Consider the following 21847-nt stretch of genomic DNA (forward strand, 5'->3'; position numbering starts at 1 on the left):
CAATAATATTTTTATTGCCAGTCTTGTTTTGACATTTGTTCAAACTGATTTGTACTCCTTTTAGCTGTCGACATCTTACGTGCTGCATACGATTTTTCATTAATATTTTTCTATAATACACCAGATGATGATTCTTATTATTATTATGATTTTATTTACATTAACTTTCACCAGACAATTTTGTTGCGTGGGCGTCGAGTTCTCTTAGTCTAGGCTGGTTCCAGTATTCTGGTCTCTCTGTTACTCGACAGGCGATGGCTACACAGGGAGGTATTCATATTGGGGTATCGTCTCCATCATTAGACGGACATGCAGGTATGTTCTTGTTTGGCTGAATTGAATTTTAACTCTTATCCGATCGTATGGGTCGTATCTACCTACAAGCGTATATTCATATCTGCCATATCAATATTTTTTATCGGAGAAATTAATTTCCTTCTTTGAGTTTGTATACATGCCTTGGGACGTCTAACAAATGTTCACTGAGCTTAGCAAAATTGCTGTATAAGCTATACTGTACTTGAAAGTTTGTGCCTGGTTCGGCGGGGTCCAAACCGTTGGACCCCAGCAAATTTTATATATATATATTATATATACTACGTATACCTTGTATCTAGAAATGTCACTTTAATAACGGGGATTCTTTATCAATGCAATTAAAGCAACGGTGTATAGTTGCCTAAAAAAGAAAATAACTTTTGGGAAAGAAATTCAGTCTTTAGTGTAAAACGTGGTGCATTAATTATGATAATTAGCTATTAATTATCTGTGCTTAGACAAGTGAAAATATTCCTAACCCTCTCTTATGAAATAACGTCAACATTTCTTTTCACAAATTGAAAAGACGAAACGATTGTTAAAAAGCTGGAGTATGATAGAATGTTTTTTTTTGGGGGGGGGGTTCTAGCTCCTGGCTCCGTTTCGCCATAAAATGTGATAATGAGCATCATGAAACATGACAGTGACACCAAGACTGAAAATATTTTTCATAGATTGATGAAACAGTGTATACAAAGTAATGACAAAAAGAACTAACAGAAATATGTCTAAATCTTTTTTAAATCGACTTCATCCAAGTAATTTATTATTTTGGCAAACCCCATTGTATACTATGTAGGTACTATTACCAAAATAAATACATACATAATTTAACCGAAATGTTACCATTTTCGCCTTCAAATGGTTAAGTTCCAAAAAAGAAAAAAAAAACTGATTTTGTTGGACGTTGGTCTGTTAACTATCCCATACCTTAAAAAGTCAAAACCCACAATAGTGAATGTAGTACCATTTAGTTGATTGGAAAGTTTTTTCCGACATTTCTCTTTCACTTGAGTTTCACTTTCAGACAGCGCATTAGACTTTTGGTATGATTTTGGAAAAAAAACAATTAAACATTATCCTTTTGTCGCAGGTATTGACAATACCGTACAATCATCGACTACCGACGAAGGTAACGATACTCCTGACTGCCATGTCAACCACAACACCGAAAGGGATCACAACACCACCCTCCGGGAAATCCGTGCCTCAAAGAAAGGCGGTGATCCAGCAAATGACATGGAAGCAAGGGGCACGTTTACCGTAACTGTAGGCCGTAATGTCATTGGATTGGCTGCCAACACGATGTACAAGACTGGTTCAGCCCAACAATCAGGACACAAAGGTATTTATGTCGTTTGTATTCTATTGGTATTGACATTGACATAGGTATTCTTGTCGTTTGTTTTCTATTTCCATGAGTATTGTTTTCGTTTTACGTTTTATTGGCATTCATGTTGAAAGCTTTTGAGGTACCTCCACTTCTTAGTCCTGTAACTTTTTAATGCTGTAGACATAATATCTGACAATTGTAAGAATTTTGACGCTATTATGTGGTAATATAACGTAATTATGACGCCATCATTTTGATTGTATTGGCTGGATTGGATTGGATTTTTGTCAAAAACGCCAGTGCATACCAACACGAAAAATTGAAATTTTTTTTCATACTTCTTGATATTGTTGCCAACAATATCTAAGTAAAACGCACCAAATTTTGTGGCTCTAGCGTATTCCGTTCTAGCGTTATACGACATGAAAGTTGGCGTAGGCCTCAAAAGCCAATAAATATCATTAAGTAATGTTTAACTACTAAAAAGGTATCATAGTTACAAATTAGCCGTTTGTTTGACATGCGACCTTAACAGTATTACTAAGATGAAATTATGTTTGGGTTGAAAGAAATAGGCATTTTAAGCGAAAGGTAAGGTAAAGTGGCCGATTTTTCACAGAATATTATCTGACAAAGTATTTCTAATAAATGACATGAATCCCGCAGCTTGTAACTCGAATACAAACGAAGTATATTCATATATTTTCTAATCACTGGTCTGGAACAACAGGGCACGTGTGCCAACACAATTATGTTTTTCGATAATTGCATCGGATTTTCATTGCGACAAATTCATGATGTATTCTTTGATATTTTTTTCTTCAAATGAAGGGCGTGGCATATGTCTTGATAATCATGTTAATGTTTATTCTAAAAAACTAATGGTACACGGGATATGACGTTCCAGTACTCTATGGAGATTTCTAGCCCATAAATTAACAAAAAATAGGCAAGGTAAAAACGTTCAAAAGTTGAAAATTTTAAGGTGGTAAACTTTATGTTTACACATATTCGTGGATGCTACATCTGAGTACCGTAGCATCAAAAAGTTCTATGAACTAAGTACAAGCTGCAAACTATAAGCAGATAAAATAGGATTTTCAAAGCAGCAAATTCTGGGCGGTTTGTTATTGATTCCAGATGTTGTTTACGACAAAAATGCCACAACCAAGCACAATCCTCCGATCTCTGATTGGCCGAAGATAGTGACACTCCATGTGGCCATCTTCTTGGAATTCTCTCTCAGCCATTCACGTGACACTTCCATTCTAGCTGTAGCACAAGCAACAGCAAAGCTTGTGTCTCTTGCGGTCTAGTCAAAAAGACGATTTTCCACCCGACTGCCCCGTACCTCCGTGCCAAAATTCACACCTCTCCAAATAACTACTTGCCGATCAAGCAATTTGTCATTGCGGTCGTTGCATTATGGTCATTACAAGAACCTATACCTAGTCTACCTTTAGTTTCGTTCAACTTCTACACCGTTTCTATATTCTGCATTTAAACGTTATAGATACTTTTATTGAGTTCATGAATGAAGCTTCCAATGTTTCTCGTTACTTTTCTTTCCTATCGGTACACCGTGTGCATCTATGACTTCTATACTGTAATTTTCATACTTGACTGCACAGAACTGACGGCAATGCCACAAGGGTGTTCCGGATGGAGCACGGAAGAGTTTGCATATTACTAAGGAATAACTGCTCGGATTTTATTTGATATCATAATAATAATGTGTAATGCATAATCATACATACCCCGAGTCTAGCTAGGGTTAAGAAAACTTTCGGAAATAATGTCAGAATGTGAATTTCAATTTGGTGAAAGCATATTGGCGCATAGCAAACCCATTGTTAACAAGAATGGATGTCATATTTAGTATGTTTTGCTACATAGACACTATTGACTTGCGATATATTATTAATCCAGACGACGGAACACCCGATGACTGCAATGATGACCCTGAAAGCCACGTGTACAACAATTCCGACACAGATGACATCGACAGGCCACAGCAGCCTGCTGCAGAGATAGGGCAGAGAGCTGATAAACAGGAAAACACCACAGCATCAAACAATGTACAGAAGGACGACTCGGGCCTGCTGAATAACCCAACCTACGTACCTGGCGCACTTCGACAAGATCACAACAACAAAGGTACAATGTAAATTTTAGAGTTTATTTTTCCTATAAAGGGGAAGAGGGACACTGTGTCCCATGCCCTAACCATTCACACCATTATCATGAGTAGCAGATAATCAGACAAGATGTTTTTGATTTGATTTGATTTATTCAGCTGTATAGAAAGAAATACAGCCAGGGCTACCCAACAGCCGGAGGCTGTTATCTAGGACTTACTGTCACCATAGTCTTTAAATGTGACCTGTCTAACAGTATGTTCCCCTCAATAGACCTCAACATGCCTAATCTAAACTGTTCTCTTAATTATACTCTGCCATCGTGAAGAGGGTTAACCAAAATCATCCCCTGTGCAGTCTCATTGACATTTTTTCTTTGTGTATTCACGAACCACTATCACTACTTTTATTAGCAAATTGCATTATATTGAATCCATGAATGCCAAGGCAGTGGCATCCATGGCGTTCAGGATTCTCAGTCTCTATCTTTTAACCATATAAATCATATAGCCAGGTGGGTATGACTCACGTGAAACTCAATCAATTCAATTTTCAATTAAATCTTTATCGCGCAAGAATTGTACAGGTACAATGTATGGCAAACAAATCAATACATGTACAGAACTCTAAGACTAATATCTACGCTTATACATAATGATAAGGAGTTCTAGGTAACAAATGACTAATCACATGCCACTTTAACTGAGTGGGAACAAGTATTATATAGGGATACGTTATAAAGAGTTAACTGTTTGTGTCAGTACGATTCCTTTTTAGAGAGTGATAAAGGGACAGATGTGTCCTCCGGGACGGTTTCATCTGATGAAAGTGAACGTACCGGCTACGACAGCGGCTACCACAGCGGTGACGAGGAGGAGTGGACACTCTATCGAGACTTGACCATCGCACTTCCTCACCAGCCAGGCGATGTTCCTCAAAGTGTCATCAAAGAGACGAAGCGCGCTGGCAAAAAGTTTTATCTAATAGAGTTCGCTGCGTTGCCTCGTTACAGCAATGAGATTGTACACAGCAAGAACTGGGTCTCAGAACAGACATTGATGAAAAAATATGGTTACCTCGTCCTGAAGTAATGTGAGGTCGCCATATCGCTTGCAGTACAACTTTTCTTTCCTAATGTGATACCATGCTTGACATATAGGACAAGATGCACGTTGATTATGAATTCCATGATACATTTTTGATCGACGTCAAATGATAGTAAAGTGTTACCAAACAGCATTACCGTACACTAGTGTCTTTTGTGTTGTTGTATTGATAAATGCTCACCTTATAGACACGTATTCGTTACTTACCAAAATATATTTACTCAGTTATTTACTCCGAAGCAGTTTTATTTACTCCGGAGCAACACGTATAGCTACTCCAAAGCAATGGTTCACTGCATGTACATATAGATGGTACATATTCGTACGTACATGACAAATATACTTACAACGAATATACTTACTCACTTACTCCGGAGCATACTCCGGAGCAGTGTTTTTACCCCGGAGCAGATTTTTTACTCCGGAGCAGTGTTTTTACTCCGGAGCAACGCGTATAGCTACTCCAAAGCAATGGTTCACTGCATGTACATATAGATGGTACATATTCGTACGTGCATGACAAATATACTTACTTACAACAAATATACTTACTCACTTACTCCGGAGCATACTCCGGAGCAGTGTTTTTACTCCGGAGCAGTGTTTTTACTCCGGGGCAACACGTATAGTTACTCCAAAGCAATGTTTCACTGCATGTACATATAGATGGTATATGTTCGTACGTACATGACAAATATACATACTTACAACAAATATACTTACTCACTTACTCCGGAGCATACTCCGGAGCAGTTTTCTTTTACTCCGGAGCAGTTTTCTTTTACTCCGGAGCAGTTTATTTTACTCCGGAGCAGTTTTTTTTACTCCGGAGCAATACATATAGCTACTCCAAAGCAATGATTTACTGCATGTACATATAGATGACATATGTTCGTACGTACATGACAAATATACTAACTTATTACAACAAATATACTTACTCATTTACTCCGGAGGATACTCCGGAGCAGTTTTATTTTACTCCGGAGCAGTGTTTTTACTTGCTTGGGCGTGTTCATTGTAAAATTTACGTCATGATGATGCAAACGTGTGCAGTTAGAAGCCAACAGAGACATTGTACAACCGACGGGTACTTGTCGTGCCGCCGACGGTCAAGCCGCGTGTTCATTGCAAAATTTACGTCACGATGATGCAAACGTGTGCAATAGAAGCCAACAGAGACACTGTACAACCGACGGGTACTTGTCGTGCCGCCGACGGTCAAGCCATCCGTCCCATCCACGTTGGTGTAACAACCAGTTACCCGCATAGTCGCAAATCAACGTCGCTAACTCGGTGGAGATGGCGTCGGTACTTCCTTCATGGCATACTGTTCGTGAACGTTGACACATACGTCCACGGCGAAAGACATTGCGGTAACGAGTCGACCCCAGTTTAATCGTTCCTCTTGCAGTACTTTTTCGAGCACCGTTTCCAGCCCATCCCACGCGTTGGGTACGTTGTCCATGAAGCTGTCAGTAATCTTTCCATATTCCTCTTCCGCCGAGATCGCATCCACCCATTGTATTACTTTTACGTACGCCACGGAACTGGGGCGTCGTCAGTGCTCGGAAACCAAGCCTAGGGCTTTGTGATATAGTAACTGACGAAAGACGTCTTTTGTTTGTGTTTTCAGCGCAGCCATTAAAGACTGATCTCAGCAGATTTAACCGGTTGATTGACTTAGAGACATAGAACCAGGCCAAATAAGGACATGTCTTTCACAATTGGGGAGGGGGAGGATTATTTGGGGTGGGGCGGGGGTTCTCTATCAAAAGGTCGGCCTGACCCCTATTTCACCCCTGCTCAGATCTAACAAAATACCTATTCCCCTAGATTTTGCCGTCATAACCTAACCTCTGACCTGCTCCTGAATAAATTATATGTGACCTATGACCTGCGCCTGAATACATAATAGTTAACCTCTGAACTGCGCCTGAATAAATTATATCTGACGTGAATCTGAACCTGGCCTGAATACATATCAGCAGGCGATGACCTTTGACCTGCGCCTGCTTGCGCCTGAATAATAATAGTCAGCGTGTCCCTACTATACTACTCCTGAATAACCAAGCTAAAAATAACTAACACTTTGTCAAATCACTGTTGTTGCCCTAAAATCTTTACTTCTGTGTTACTTACTTATCATGAGTGGTATAAAGCTGTGATGAGTTTCATCCACTGGGGTCTGCTATGCTAGGGACTGAGCAGCATCCCAGGGGATCCCAATGGCCGCTAGGTCTTTAGCCACAGTGCGCCTCCATGTAACTTAAGGACGGTCCCGTTTCCTCTTCCCCTCAGGGGCCCAATGTAGAGCAACATTTGGGATACGGTCACCCGACATCTGGAGAACATGGCCCAGCTATTTTAGTCTTCTGATGGCAATTTTAGCCGACAATTGTCTTGTGTTCGTTATTCTGTACAGTTCTCCATTACAGATTTTGTTTAGCCAGTAGATGTTACAAATTCTATGCTGACAACCATTGTTAAATACATCAATTTCTGCCTTTGTAACTTTTGTGTTAATCATTGCATTTTCTTAGGTAAGACTGGGTGGTGGTTGACATGTCTCCGCTCCCGTCTAGTCCGCGGCATCATCATCGCTGTTTCTTTGGGATCCTTGGTTGCTTCGGGAGTTGTAATCGGCATTTATGTCACCGGTCTACTGGAGAACACAACAAAAATCTATCCGGTCAGTCTCCTAAGTATTTAGCAACAGTTAGTCCTTAATATACGTTCTCTCTACATGACTACGAGTAGGTTTCTGGTATAGTCTTAAAAGCTATTACAGAAAAGCAGCCTGAAAAACTAGCATTCAATTATGAAATTTTCTTTAAAAGGTCGGCAGTAATAGGGCCTTCACACGGAAATCGAATTAGCAGGAATCAAGCCGAACAAGTCGGAATGAAGTATTTGCAAAATTCGTAACACATTCGGGGCCATTCCGAGCGGGGGTTCCAAATGGACTTGATATCCCCTTCATACGAGAAAGAATGAGCAAGAATGCCGTCAGAATGAAAATTCTTTTCTATTCCTGGGAATTCGTAGTGTATTCTAGAAATTCGTACTGCATTCGAGATATTCTTTTGGCCACATTCGGGTAGGATTCGAAGTGGCTTGCCTTTTCGGTTCTCCTTCGAATGAGATAAAAACGTTTCGAAGAATGTTGGAATGCCACAGAATGAGGTCAGACTGCAGTTAGACTAGTTAGAATCCACTTAGAATCCATTTGGAATGCCATTCGATATTTCTACACTTCGAATGCACCTCGACAGTTTTTGACATGTCAAAAACTTTCGAGCCAGCCAAAAGAACGGGGACGAATATCTGGAACGCAGTACGAATGTTTAGAATACAGTACGAATTGCGAGGAATTGCCACGAATAGAAAAACATTTTCATTCGGACGGCATTCCGACTCAATCGTGCTCTCGTGTGAAGGGGGCTTTAGGTTGTGGGTAGGAAAATTTCTTCGAAACAGACTTGATAACGATTTATCTGATTTTGAAATTTTGTAAATTTTTTACATCGCAGCCAAAGGCTGATTTTCATACTTTGACATGATCAGTAAAATCATTGTTAAAACAATAGCTGATGTTACATATACAATATCGAAAGGAAAACGTCGATAAGAACACCACAAATTTACAAATTATTTCATACTTTTGAACTTTTCAGTCAGATACGAAAGAAATAAGAAGCCACAATGTTGAGTACGAACTCGTTTTAGAGTTTTTGGTTTCGCATATCACTCTCTGTTTCTAATAATATTATTCGTATTTCATTATGAATTTGACCCCTATAGCGTTGTTATCTTCACTTAGCTCCATACAAAACAGACTTCTACAACCGACTCATCTTTTGGGGCAACTGGTGATGATCGTACAACAACGTCTTCACTGACAAAGGTGACATCCACCCTGCCGCCCGTGACACCAACAACAAAGGTGACAGCGACAATACCAGCCTTGAAAACCACAATGATAGGAGTGACAACCACAATGCCAGCCGTGACAACCAAACTGCCAGGAGTGACAACAAAAATACCAGCAGTAACAACCACAATGCCAGGAGTGACAACAAAAATACCAGCAGTAACAACCACTGTGCCAGCCTTGGCAACCACATTGCCAGTTGCGACAACCATACCGCTAGAAGTGATTTCGAATCTGCCGGATCTGACAACGACATACAAAAAGGTAACAAGATTGTCCTACATTCGAAGCGTTCACATGGAAATGTGCAATTTTTACTTGTTTTGTTTGTCCTATTTTGAAATACATTGACTTAATTATGTTTTTACAAAATTCAATGTCTTTGAACCATTTCTCATTTCTTGATTGAGATTTCATGTGATTTTTTTTCATAGAAATACATTAATTTAAGATAAGCGTGATACAGTTTTTTTTCTTATTACTCTAGTATCTGTTACTTACGACCAGTGTGACGCGACGGAGCAAGTATCTTGAGACTACGAAGCAAGAGACGTCAACATACATGAAAGGTAAACACTGCTTTGGCTTTTGGACATTTCTTCACTTCGGTAACATTATCAACCAATGAATAAAAGAAATGCTAAGTAATGTATTTGTAACCACTGCTAGATATCTTTATTGTACGGTTTATGGTAATATATTTGTTTCAGAAATACATGAGCCATATACGTGACGCTTTATCTAAATTCACTTCACATGGGACGTAAAATACTTGACGTCCGATGTATTACAGAAACGTCACACTTACGTGTGGCATACGTAACGTATTTTTATCAATAACTTAGTTAACGATTGAGTAGGACGTGACTTATGTCCACGTCCCACTTTGTAGAACGTACGTGACGTGTTTTGACAGATCCTTGTTTAATTCACGTCACGTGTGCCACAAAGTACGTGGCGTCTATGGCAATATATTTGTTTCAAAAATACGGGAGCTATATACGTGACGTTTTTCCTAAATTCACGTCACATGGGACGTAAAATACGTAACGTCCGACCTATTCCAAACACGTCACAGGCTACGTGCAAGATACGTGACGTCTTTTTATCAATAACTTAGTTAACGATTTAGTGACTGATGACTGTCTTTGTAGTATGTGTGTGACGTGTTTTAACAGATCCGTGTTTAATTTACTCCACGTGTTACACAAAGTATATGGCAATATATTTGTTTCAAAAATACGGGAGCTGTATACGTGACGTTTTACCTAAATTCACGTCACATGGGACGTAAAATATGTGACGTCCGACCTATTAAAAAACGTCACACTTACCTGCTGCATACGTGACGTCCTTTTATCAAAAACATAGTATGGCAATATATTTGTTTCAAAAATACGAGAGCTATATACGTAACGTTTTTTCTAAATTCACGTCACATGAGGCGTAAAATACGTGACGTCCGACGTATTACAGAAACGTCGCACTTACGTGCGGCATACGTAACGTCTTTTTATCAATAACTTCGTTAACGATTTAGTAGGACGTGACTAATATCCACGTCCCACTCTGTAGAACGTACGTGACGTGTTTTAACAGATGCATGTTTAATTCACGTCACGCGTGACCCAAAGTACGTGACGTGTTTTACAGATGTCACACGTCACGCCCGACATAACAAAACATGTTTTTTTAGCGTGTGAAGCCTGCCTTTCTGTTGGAGTTGTCCCCATGGTTACGGTTATGGTTAAGTGACCCAAGACCGGGAGAGCTGAGATCTGATCTAATTATGGACCCACGTGTATGTAGCCTTCAAGCATAACGTGCATGTGCGTGATACTGAATCTTTCACGTGGAAAACCTTACCTTGGAGGCGGGCTCTTCTACGGGCATGCTGTTCTATTGTTGCTACTGTGAACAGTTGCGACTGATATAGTTTCCCTTTTCGTCAACATTGATAGTATCAGGGAAAACTGAAACCATCACAACATGCTAAAGGTATATGAATCATTAACGTCATTATTAGAAATTAATGCCCGTAATGAAGTCTGCTATGGGGCAATAAAAATCGTACGACGATGGAGAAACTTTGAACATGTTCAAATTCCATTTAAGCTCTATTTTCGTTATAGGAGGCTCCCCGATTTATTGTGATTTAACTACGATTGACCCAGGTATGCTCTTATGACCTCATTGTACGACGGACTGCGACCTTTGTGACCACGGCTTTTTAAGAACTTTATTGCACGACAAGTGTACATGATACAATGTATGGCAAACAACTACTAGTATTACACAAGTACAAAAGGGAGGTGTAGGATAAAGCTTAACAACCTAGTTAACATAACAATAAGGGCTAACATAATATACGGATGTCTATAGGTATGAATAAGTCAACATATTGGGTCTAGTATGTCATTTACACTATTAGTTCTAAGATATAAGCGTTTGTGAATATATATGCCTACTTGAACACAGTGAGGGTTGTCGCCTCCCTGAATGTAGTTGAATTTATGTATCGAACATATCAACAATATATATATATATATATATATATATATATATATATTAACTATTGCGCCCGATTGTTCCCCGACTTACGACGTACTGTGTAAATCGCAGTAAATCGTACGCGCTTGTGACCGGCTTCAAGCTTCATTAATCTTTTTCAGAAACATGTGGATTATCAGCGTTTCGCCACATCCCCCGGAGTGATTGTTCAGGTCCAGGTTCAGACATATCCAGTCCTCCTGGTGTCACTCTCCAGGGCTGTGCGGAGGCGTGCTGTGCCGACTCGACATGCCTGTCGTTTCAGTACAACATAGTCAACCAATGCTATTTGAAAAGCAGGCTCTGCTCAGATGGGCAGAAAGTGTCTACATCGGATGGCAACATGTACGATCGGATTCCTATACCAGGTTGGAGCATTTTATCCATCTATAAAGTACATCATTTATCAAACTGGGGAACTCAACAGCAGAGGCGGGGATCGGTTTTTGAGATACAGTTTGTTTACGAAAGTACTTGTTATCCTTATGAGATCTTGTACGACGGAAATGCAGACTTCGTACACACAGAAAAAAAGGTCTTTGATGCCTTATTTGCGGCATCATCGACGTATGACCTCTTATTTTGGGTACATATTATGGCATCATTTCCGTGTCACCAATCCGTATTTAACTCGTATCATGGGAATACATTTGTTTCAAAAGTACGGGAGCTATATACGTGACGTTTTATCTAAATTCACGTCACATGAGACGAAAAATACGTGACGTCCGACGTTTTACAGAGACGTCACACTTACGTGCGGCATACGTGACGTCCTTTTATCAATAACTTAGCTAATTCCAGAAATGTGACGTATCACACGTGACGTGATTAAAAAGTGGGACGTGGACAAGTAACGTCCTATTCAATGTCTAGTTATGGCAATATATTTGTTTCAAAAATACGGGAGCTATATACGTGACGTTTTTCACGTTTTTCACGTCACATGGGACGTAAAAAAACGTGACGTCAGATGTATTATTGAGACGACACACTTACGTGCGGCATAGCTGACGTCATTTTATCAATAACTTAGTTAACGATTCAGTAGGGCGTGACTTATATCTTTGTAGAACGTACGTGACGTATTTTAACAGATCCGTGTTATTCACGTCACGTGTGAAACAAAGTACGTGACGACTTTTACAGATGTCACACGACATACCAAAACACGCCACATGCTCCTTAATGTGTGACATAAGGTACGTGACGTCTTTTACAGATGTCAAAACGTCATTATGACAAGTCATCGATGTTGTTATTGGCAAGATAAGTCGTAATAAACATTATCGTTCTGTTATCTGCACTTACTGTTACATTTTTGTAGCATACATTAAGGTTTTCTGGGAATACCCCCATTTCACGGTTCCAGCCAATCAAGTCAAATTGATGACGTCATAATTACGTCACCGTTGCGTCAAACGTACATAAATGTCAGATATTATGTCTATATCATGCTCGGAAAATTTGGTGGCCATACGATAATTCGTTTTAGAATTACAGGTGTCAGAAGGGGCGGGCCTCAAAAGACCGTCCATCCATCCCCCCACCCCCCAACCTCCCCGTCCATGGAAGACCAAAAAAGCCCGGTCTGAATAGGGTTAATGAGAAAATCTATATTCATAGTGTTTTCCATTATAGGACACAAATACCTGTAACATATAACTTGTGGTAGGTAGGTAGGAAGATTAGCAGACATCAATTTTGCAACACTTCCATAATTTGCATAATATTGCAAAAACTAATTGTACTGCCCAAAGAAATGTGCAGCTTTTCAACAGAGCTGGTATCTACGACAGGAAGAGAATTATGCAAGTTTCCTATGTAAGCGTTACTAGTATAATCAATATCTGATTGGTTGAACGCCCGTGCAAACTAGGTCTGGAATACGTAGTTTGTATGTATCTCAACGCAAGAAGAACATTGTTGGCCTAGCGGGCAGATGTCGGCCATCTCGTCCGGCCCAAATTTTATTTTTAATTATAGTGTTTCCCTTTTAGGACTCAAATACCTGTAACATAAATTATATAGTTTGTGGTAGGTAGAAGATTAGCAGATATCAATCATGCAAATAAGTCCCTAAATTGCATAATATTGCATACGATTAACGTCAAAGTGCCCTAATTAATCTCAGTACATATAGTAAATGATTGGATTGTCAGTATTGTGACCTTTGTAAGTTAGTTAAAGATGTTCATAATCAAGCATAAATTATGCAGATGTGAAAGTCATCTGTATCATCAAAATATTTCATGGAGGTATTAGGTCTCCGAAATCTTGTCTTTGAAGCACCCTGTCCGCAAGACAACCGAATCGTACTGTCCAGTGGTAAAACGTACACCGTCCCTGAAGGCAACTCAACGTATGGGGGCGCACAGGAAGAATGCAGACGACAAGGCGGCATCGTTGCGATTCCAAGGAACGAAGAGGAACAACAGAACCTGGCGTTCCTAAAGAACTGCGTCAGCAGGTAAGGTGACAACTATATAGGCTTGGGCCTCACTGCAAGTGGAATGGAAATTCGCGAACAGTTTCATCAGGTTGGTACGTTACTTAATAAAGAAACTCGTTTTACACAAAAATTGCTTTATTCATAACGACTTTTCGGTGACCGTCTGTCACTTTCATCATGGCGATTATGGCTGGTTCACATAGTACTACAGCACAAGATGTTGCTGCGTCCGAAAGACGTTAAATGGATATTCTTGTCTGCAGAACTAGCGATAAGAGAGGCAGTAACAAACTGATGCCATGCACTTTTACATTTAATAATATAGGGACGCTCAGTTTTGGCTTGGTATAAGGAAGACAGCGGGTGACTGGAGAGACGACAGGGGCACCGCACTCGGCAGTTTTACGAGTTGGGCGTCCGGGGAGCCAAACGACGGACTCAACTGTGCGCACATCGTCTACGGGAACAAAGTGGGCGAACGACGAGACAAGTGGGCAGACGCAAACTGCCTCCTAGTATTCCGCTACGTCTGCGAGATACAGGATGGTAAGACATATTCAACTTTTCTTTTCGATCACCTTTGGCAGAATAACTCTAAACAAAAGATATATTGTATGATAGAATTATCCGATCAAAACAACATCCAAACGGAAATCTGAACTGCGTCGATTGAAGAATCTTTATAACAGAAAGTCTGTTTGCAAGTTCATGCCCGAAGGTTCATTGCAGATACATGCTAGAAACATAGGGAACATACATGTGACAATGAACAGTGATAAACATATTGTAATCTATGGCCATAGTCATTGCGCACTTTAACTAAAGTTTTGTGATACCATATTCCGATATAGAATAGAACGATACAGTATAAAAAAGAATCGCCTGAATTACGATATCGTATACCTGATGACGATATTCAAGTTACGTCTTTAGCTAAGGGAACAACCCACCGTACGTGCTTTTTGTCCGTACGTTTTTTGGGAGCCACGTTTTTCTGAAAAAGTGGGAAAGGAATAGTAAGAGCAGGGAGGGAGTGCGTCTACAGGCGCGTCACTCGCACGGCTGCGTAAGGTGTAAGTATGTGGTCTGCATGCCACGCATTTTCGCTAATTTAAGGTACGTTTTTAGATACGATATTTTGACACGGAAATGATGCCATACACGTGCATGTGCGTGATACTGAATCTGCCACGTGGAAAACCTTGCCTTGGAGGCATTCTCTTCTAGGGGCGTGCTGTTCTCTGGTTGCTACTGTGAACAGTTGCGACTGATATAGTTATCCCCTTCCCGTTCTCCTTTTAGAGTTTACATATTGATAAGGAATGACACGCTCAGATTTTATCTGATATTGTAATGATAATATGTAATGTAATGTATGATAGAATACACACACCGTCTAGATATAGTGAGTAAAGTAACTTCTTGGAAATAATGTCAGAATGTAAATTTCAATTTGGTGAAAGCATATTGTCGCTTAACAAACCCATTGTCAACAAGACTGAATGCCATTTATAGCTTTTTTGTTAAATAGACAATATTGCGTTGCGATACATTATGAATCCATAAAGTAGACACCCCTGTTGTTAAAAAGTATCCTAATCTTATAGCATATAATAATAATAGCCTTTATTGCACATTCATGCCCTATCGGGCTAAGTACAGGCATATAGATACAAAAGGTAGTATTGCAGTACACATGGTTTCTAAAACATGGATTCTAAAACTAGTCTAATACATTTGTTCGGCTTCCTCTCGTTTCTTAGTAATGTTGAATATGTAGCTTGGAATGTGTTTGTATAATGTCGTTCGATCAAACCTCATAAGAAAAATGAATTTTTCAACACTAGACAAAGATTCAAAGCGAGGGAACTTTCCTATAATAAAGCTAAAAAGAATACTTCTATCATTACTATATAAACTACAATCTAATAAAAAGTGGGCTTCATCTTCGACCTTGTTCATGTTACAAAACTGACAGATTCTTTGCTCCAGAGGTGTGCGGTTGTGCCTCCCTGTTTCAACACGGAGTTTGTGGCAGCTGAGTCGCAGTTTGGTGATTGTAGTTCTTTGTCGTTCGTTCGGAATTCTAAGGTACTCTTCTTCGTTGTAGGTGGATTTGAACAGTCTGTATGAGCGTAATTTGTTCTTTGCGAATTTGCCTTTGTTGTCATTATGGATTTCGCGTAGGAATGTCTGAAAGTAGATGTCCTTTAAACGTTGTTGAATAGCAGAGATGATTGAAGGCACTTTTGAAACAATTAAGTGTGGAGAATACCAGACAAAGGCATAACCACATTCTTCTAAAATTTTCCGCACACCGGAAGCCCAGCATTTACTACCCAAAGAGTCTAATTCTAATTGACATAAAAGTGCGTCTGCCTGGAGACTATCAGCCGGTACATTCAAGCAGATTCTGGTGAAAAACTTAATGGCGTTTAGGGAGGCCTCCAAATGTAAGGGGTACCTCCCTAATTCCGCCCGTGCAGCAAGATTGCTAGCTGTTTTGGGGACATTGAGGGATTGTTTGCAGAATTTTACATGTACGGATTCGATTGGGCAAGATTTTGAACTTTTGAAAGAACCCCAAATCTCCGACCCATAAAGTAATGTAGGTTTGACACAGGAGTCGAATAACTTGTTTTTAACAGACAACGGGGCATCAGCTTTGTCAAGGGATTGTCTGACTACAAACAAAGCTCTTATATAATTAGTCCCTTGTTATATAGGTATTTGTGATTGGCTTTGAATGTGCCGGCTGAGTTGACAATTATGCCTAAATAACAATATGAAGATACAATTTCTACTACATTACTATTGAACAAGAAGGAACAGTCTTTTGGTAACCGACCACCCTTTGTGAAAACTACAATTTTTGTCTTTTTAAGGTTGACTTTCAACCTCCATGATTTATAGTACTCTTCTAATCTAGACAAAGATGATTGTAAGCCACGTTGTGACTCTGAGAATATTACTAAATCATCAGCATACAATAGACAGGGTACATTCATACAGTGTAGAACTGGAGGATTACAACAGGCATGGTCAAATTCTGATGCTATGTCACTAATGAATAAGTTGAACAATGTTGGACTCAGGTTACAGCCTTGTCGAACCCCACAGTGAGTTACAAATGTATCGGTTAGACCACTGTTTGTTTTAATACAATTTGTAGTTTTAGAGTACATATCTTTTATGGTCAGGAGAAATTTGCCTCCTATCCCAAGTTTCTTCAATTTAAGTAAAAGACCTTCTCGCCAAACAGAATCAAAAGCTTTACTAAAATCTACAAAACAAGCGTACAGACGTGAATTTCTACTAATATATTTGCTGACAAGCGTGTTCAAAGTGAATAGATTATCAGTTGTTCTAAAATTCTTTCTGAAACCGGCCTGTTGTGGTTTGAAAAGGCTGTTTTCTTCTGCGTAGTTAGACAGTCTATTGTTTAAGATTGAACAGAATAATTTTCCTAGACAACTTATAATCGAGATCCCTCTATAATTGCATGCTATAGACACACTTCTTTCAACCAATAAATGTTTAATACAAAATCATAATAAAAGTCCATTGTTGTGCTTTGTCTCCAGCATGCCGCAATGGTTACAAAATACATAACAACATCTGCTACAAGGCCTTCAACATGGAGATGACTTTTCTCGACGCGTCTTCGACCTGCCGTACCGAAGGTGGGACCCTCGCTATGCCAAAGGACGCCGGCACAGACGACTTCCTGGTCTCCCTGAAGAAAGATGTGGCTGAGAGAGGCCGTTTCTGGTTCGGTTTGGCGGATCGGCGTCAAGAGGGGGTCTGGGAGTGGGTAGACGGCACCCCACTTGAAGGCTACAGCGCATGGGGGCCAGGGGAACCCAACAACAACAATGATGAGGATTGCGTCCTTTATTATGACGGAAAGACATGGAATGACGAAAAATGTTCATCAGCCAAAAAATTCATCTGTGAATTAAAACTACCAGGTGTGTTTTTTTCTCTAATCTGAGCATTCACTCAAAATAAAATTATTCATCATTAATATGCTTGGAGAGTAACGATACGTTACTATGCCAAGTCTATTGACTTCCCCTTCCCCTTCTCCTTTTAGAGTTTACGTATTAATAAGGAGTGACATGCTCAGATTTTATTTGATATTGTAATGATAATATGTAATGTATGATAGAATACACACACCCTCTAGATAGTGAATAAAGTAACTTCTTGGAAATAATGTCAGAATGTAAATTTCACTTTGGTGAAAGCATATTGGCGCATAACAATCCCATTGTCAACAAGACTGAATGTCATTTATAGCTTTTGTTGCTACATAGACAATATTGAATTGCGATACATTATGAATCCAGAAAGTAGACACCCCTGTTGTTACAAAGTATCCTACTCTTATAGCATATAATTGTATGCTATAGACACACTTCTTTCAATCAATAAATGTTTGATACAAAAATAAACGTTATTGTGTTTTGTCTCCAGCATGCCACAATGGTTACCAAATACATAACAACATCTGCTACAAGGCCTTCAACATGCAGATGACTTTTCTCGATGCGTCTTGGACCTGCCGTACTGAAGGTGGGACCCTCGCTATGCCAAAGGACGCCGGCACAGACGACTTCCTGATCTCCCTGAAGAAAGATGTGGCTGAGAGAGGCCGTTTCTGGTTCGGTTTGGCGGATCGGCGTCAAGAGGGGGTCTGGGAGTGGGTAGACGGCACCCCACTTGAAGGCTACAGCGCATGGGGGCCAGGGGAACCCAACAACGACAAAGATGAGGATTGCGTCCTTTATTATGACGGAAAGACATGGAATGACGACAAATGTTCATCAGCCAAAAAATTCATCTGTGAAGTTAAACTACCAGGTGTGTTTTCCTTTAATTTGAGCATTCACTCAAAATAAAATTATGTATCATTAATATTTTATCATTCAATACTATCTATTGCCAATTGTAAATATCTTTTTAAATGTTAAGAAAAGTATGAGCTTACAAGCCACACATATGATTTCCATGTCCCTCATGATCACCCATCAACAAATAAGCTGTTCACAAATCAAATGTATTTATAACCATCATTTTTCGATATGATATGCAGTTTGAGAAAAAAGACTATTAGTGTTAAAATGCTAAGACAAACTCATTTTGTATAATGAATATTTTCTGTTGTTAATTTGAATTTCCTACTTGTCACATTTAAATCAATACTGAAGTGACATATATACATTTACTACATATTTCCAGTTTTCAGCCTTAGGTATTCCCCACCTAACGTTACCTAATGTGATATATCTATGCATAGATCACGGGAGAGTGATTTGAATAAAATCTACAAATGTTGAAATGACCATGGTAGTATAACGTCTTGACATGCGCATTGTAGGAGAGTTTCCTCCGTTCCAAGTCAAGGCAAAGATATATAAGATGACATTTATTCTTTCTCCCCTGTTTTAGCTCCTATGATTGACAACTGCCAAGTCGGATATAAACTTCTAGCAAGGACCTGCATCCGGCTTTATTTCAGGGAAGTGGGCCACAAAGATGCCAGGAAGATCTGTGAGAGGGAGGGGGCGAGACTTGCCATGCCTAAAACAGAAGAGTTGGATCAGGCTTTGAGAAACCTTGTCCAGAAGGAAGGCCACAACGTCGAGTTTTGGATCGGCTTGAGGAACAAAGGATCATTCCTTCTTCGTGAGAGACACTGGCTTTGGGAAGACGGGTCTACATTGGGCTACTACAAAGTACGTTGTTCAAGACATACCTTGTTTGTACCTAGATTGCTGGAAACATGTTTAAACATTTCCGTTTAACAAATGTAAAAAATTAAAGCCGTCCTTCGAAAATTTAAATTTGCTTTAGCTTTTTTATCTATTTACCATTTATGCCATTGTTGATCTAGAGAAATTATAACTCCCAATGGGGTAAAGAAATAAGAAGATATCATTACAAAACTACTAATCTAGGACATATGATTAGATTTCTTTCTTTTCTCTGCTAACTTTCTTGTCCAATTCTAGTAATTGCATTTGCACCAGTTGTTTTTGACAAACCATTCTAACCACGATGTTCAAGTCTCTATTGCTGTATGCTACAGAATTTTTGAAGACTGCCTTGGATGGTGAAGTAGTAAAAGGGTATACGTGTTAACTGGACACGGTGGTGTGATGTAAGACAATGACGTAATGCATTGCCAGACTTTAAGCTGTTACTCTATGTTTCAACAGGGATGGAATCCAGGAGAGCCAGATGGCCGCAGATGGATTCATCTGACGAATCTGTGCGTAAAGTATGGCTCAGGTCGCACTGGTTATCCCATGTGGGATGATACTTACTGTTATTTCCGGCACAGGTTCATTTGTCAAGCGCCTCTGACATACACCTGATTTAGGCCAGCCCCTGAGGTGTCAGCAAAAGGACCAAAATGATGGCAAAACAGGCCGGAGAGCCCTTTATTTTTGTTGTGGTAGTAAAACAAAAGAACTTTTCAGAGTGAGTCCGAAGACTAAACTTTCTTTTGTGAAAATTAAACTTACCGAAACGGAATCAAGCCCCAAAAGGTAAAACGTGCCTACTGGGCAGGGTGATCAAATCATCACGCAATGCACACCAGGTTTCGAGCCCGCCTGTCATAAACAAAGTTAACTTTCATACAAAATAATACTTTCATTCACACATTCCAAGCAGCGTAGAATAGCAGTTCTGAAACCCAAAGGGAACTCCAGTTCAACTTGCAAGCGAAGACGTACTGTATTTGAACACAAATTATAATAAAAAAGCTTCACAGAATAGAAGCGACAATGTATAAACACACATTTCAGAGGTAGCAAGAGTACGAAGACTCCACTTTTTAAGAGGTAGAAAGAGTTGGAAGACTCCGCTTTGTAAGAGGTAGAATAGGTCCTTGCCAATGACCCTTGAACTAAAGTGGGTCAAGCTCGAACGGAGAGCTCTTCATGCCCGATATTGGCAGTTTAAAGCCAGGCATATATAAAATAATGATTAAATTGTTGTTGTGAAATGAGGCAAGGTAGTTCATAATGTAGATGTGTTTTTGCAGCTTTGTAGCCATTTGTATGTCAACAATGGCAGAGTAAATTTCAGTCTTTGCATCAAGACTGAAAATCTAAGTAAGACTAGTTTGTTTCCCTCAAACACCTCAAGTGGTTCCGGTAGGAACCAGGGCAAAACAGTCCCGTCCGTGACTTAATCAGTAATCATCTGATATAGCAGCACCCATATGTAAATTAGTTGGGTGAACAACCCCATGCATACATTATGTACATCTACATGTCATTTTTATAAAGTCTATTTCATGAAGTCGCCAAACTCTAGTTCGTTCAGTTATTAGTCACTTCACGTTTTATGGTATAGCTGTGTAAATCTTAGAAAAAAAGCTGTCAGCTGTTTAAATTGTGACAAAAAGGAACCTATAACTATGTGCATGCATAAATTAGTGTGACCGATGATTTCGGACCTACCGTTTTTGTTACAAGACTTTTTTCAAAATGTTTCGCTTTAAAAATCCATGATAGCACAATGTACTTTAGGGGAATTTTCTCTATTAGCACACAGTAAGGTATCTAAAGAAAAGTTACTTTTCTATGCTAGTGCTGTATAAATGGTACTACTGTTGCAATACCTTTTGGCTAGGGGTGGATACCGGTGTACTGGGGGTACAAAACCGTTTTTTTTTGTCTTGTTGGACCGGTCTGAAGGAACGGACCTGAAAACATCAGTGACCGGATGTTGGACCAATTCGAAAATAAACAGATTATGTCGGCAGGCGTTCACTTGTTTGGGGGACTACAGGTCCACGAAAAGAACAAGAGCGAAGTAGAGGAGAGTTGATTGTCATTTGTACCAAGCTGCTACGACCAAACATGGTCTAAAACAGAGGAAGTCAGTATTGTTTACATGAATTGTAAAATGGACGTCGGATACTCTACCAAACAGAATACGTTGTAGCGAAATGTGCCTTTGATTTGAGCATCACCCATTTAAAGTTTTTCACAGATA

The 21847-nt window shown here is 39.6% G+C and overlaps 2 protein-coding genes across 2 annotated transcripts; both read left to right on the plus strand.

Annotated features, from left to right (window-relative positions):
• The first annotated feature begins 254 nt into the window (after positions 1 to 254).
• LOC118427051 (uncharacterized protein DDB_G0288805-like) lies at positions 255 to 9363 on the plus strand. The gene is made up of 5 exons (XM_035836688.1): positions 255 to 315; positions 1412 to 1663; positions 3581 to 3808; positions 8803 to 9093; positions 9317 to 9363. The coding sequence occupies exons 1-5, from the start codon at positions 255 to 257 to the stop codon at positions 9361 to 9363; spliced, it is 879 nt and encodes a 292-aa protein (XP_035692581.1).
• Positions 9364 to 13616: 4253 nt separating this feature from the next.
• LOC118427052 (macrophage mannose receptor 1-like) lies at positions 13617 to 20156 on the plus strand. The gene is made up of 6 exons (XM_035836689.1): positions 13617 to 13849; positions 14157 to 14377; positions 17416 to 17802; positions 18311 to 18697; positions 19286 to 19522; positions 20056 to 20156. The coding sequence occupies exons 1-6, from the start codon at positions 13632 to 13634 to the stop codon at positions 20154 to 20156; spliced, it is 1551 nt and encodes a 516-aa protein (XP_035692582.1). The 5' UTR covers positions 13617 to 13631.
• The last annotated feature ends 1691 nt before the right edge of the window (positions 20157 to 21847 follow it).

This window comes from Branchiostoma floridae, chromosome 12 (genome assembly GCF_000003815.2).
Source record: "Branchiostoma floridae strain S238N-H82 chromosome 12, Bfl_VNyyK, whole genome shotgun sequence".
Lineage (NCBI taxonomy): Eukaryota > Metazoa > Chordata > Leptocardii > Amphioxiformes > Branchiostomatidae > Branchiostoma > Branchiostoma floridae.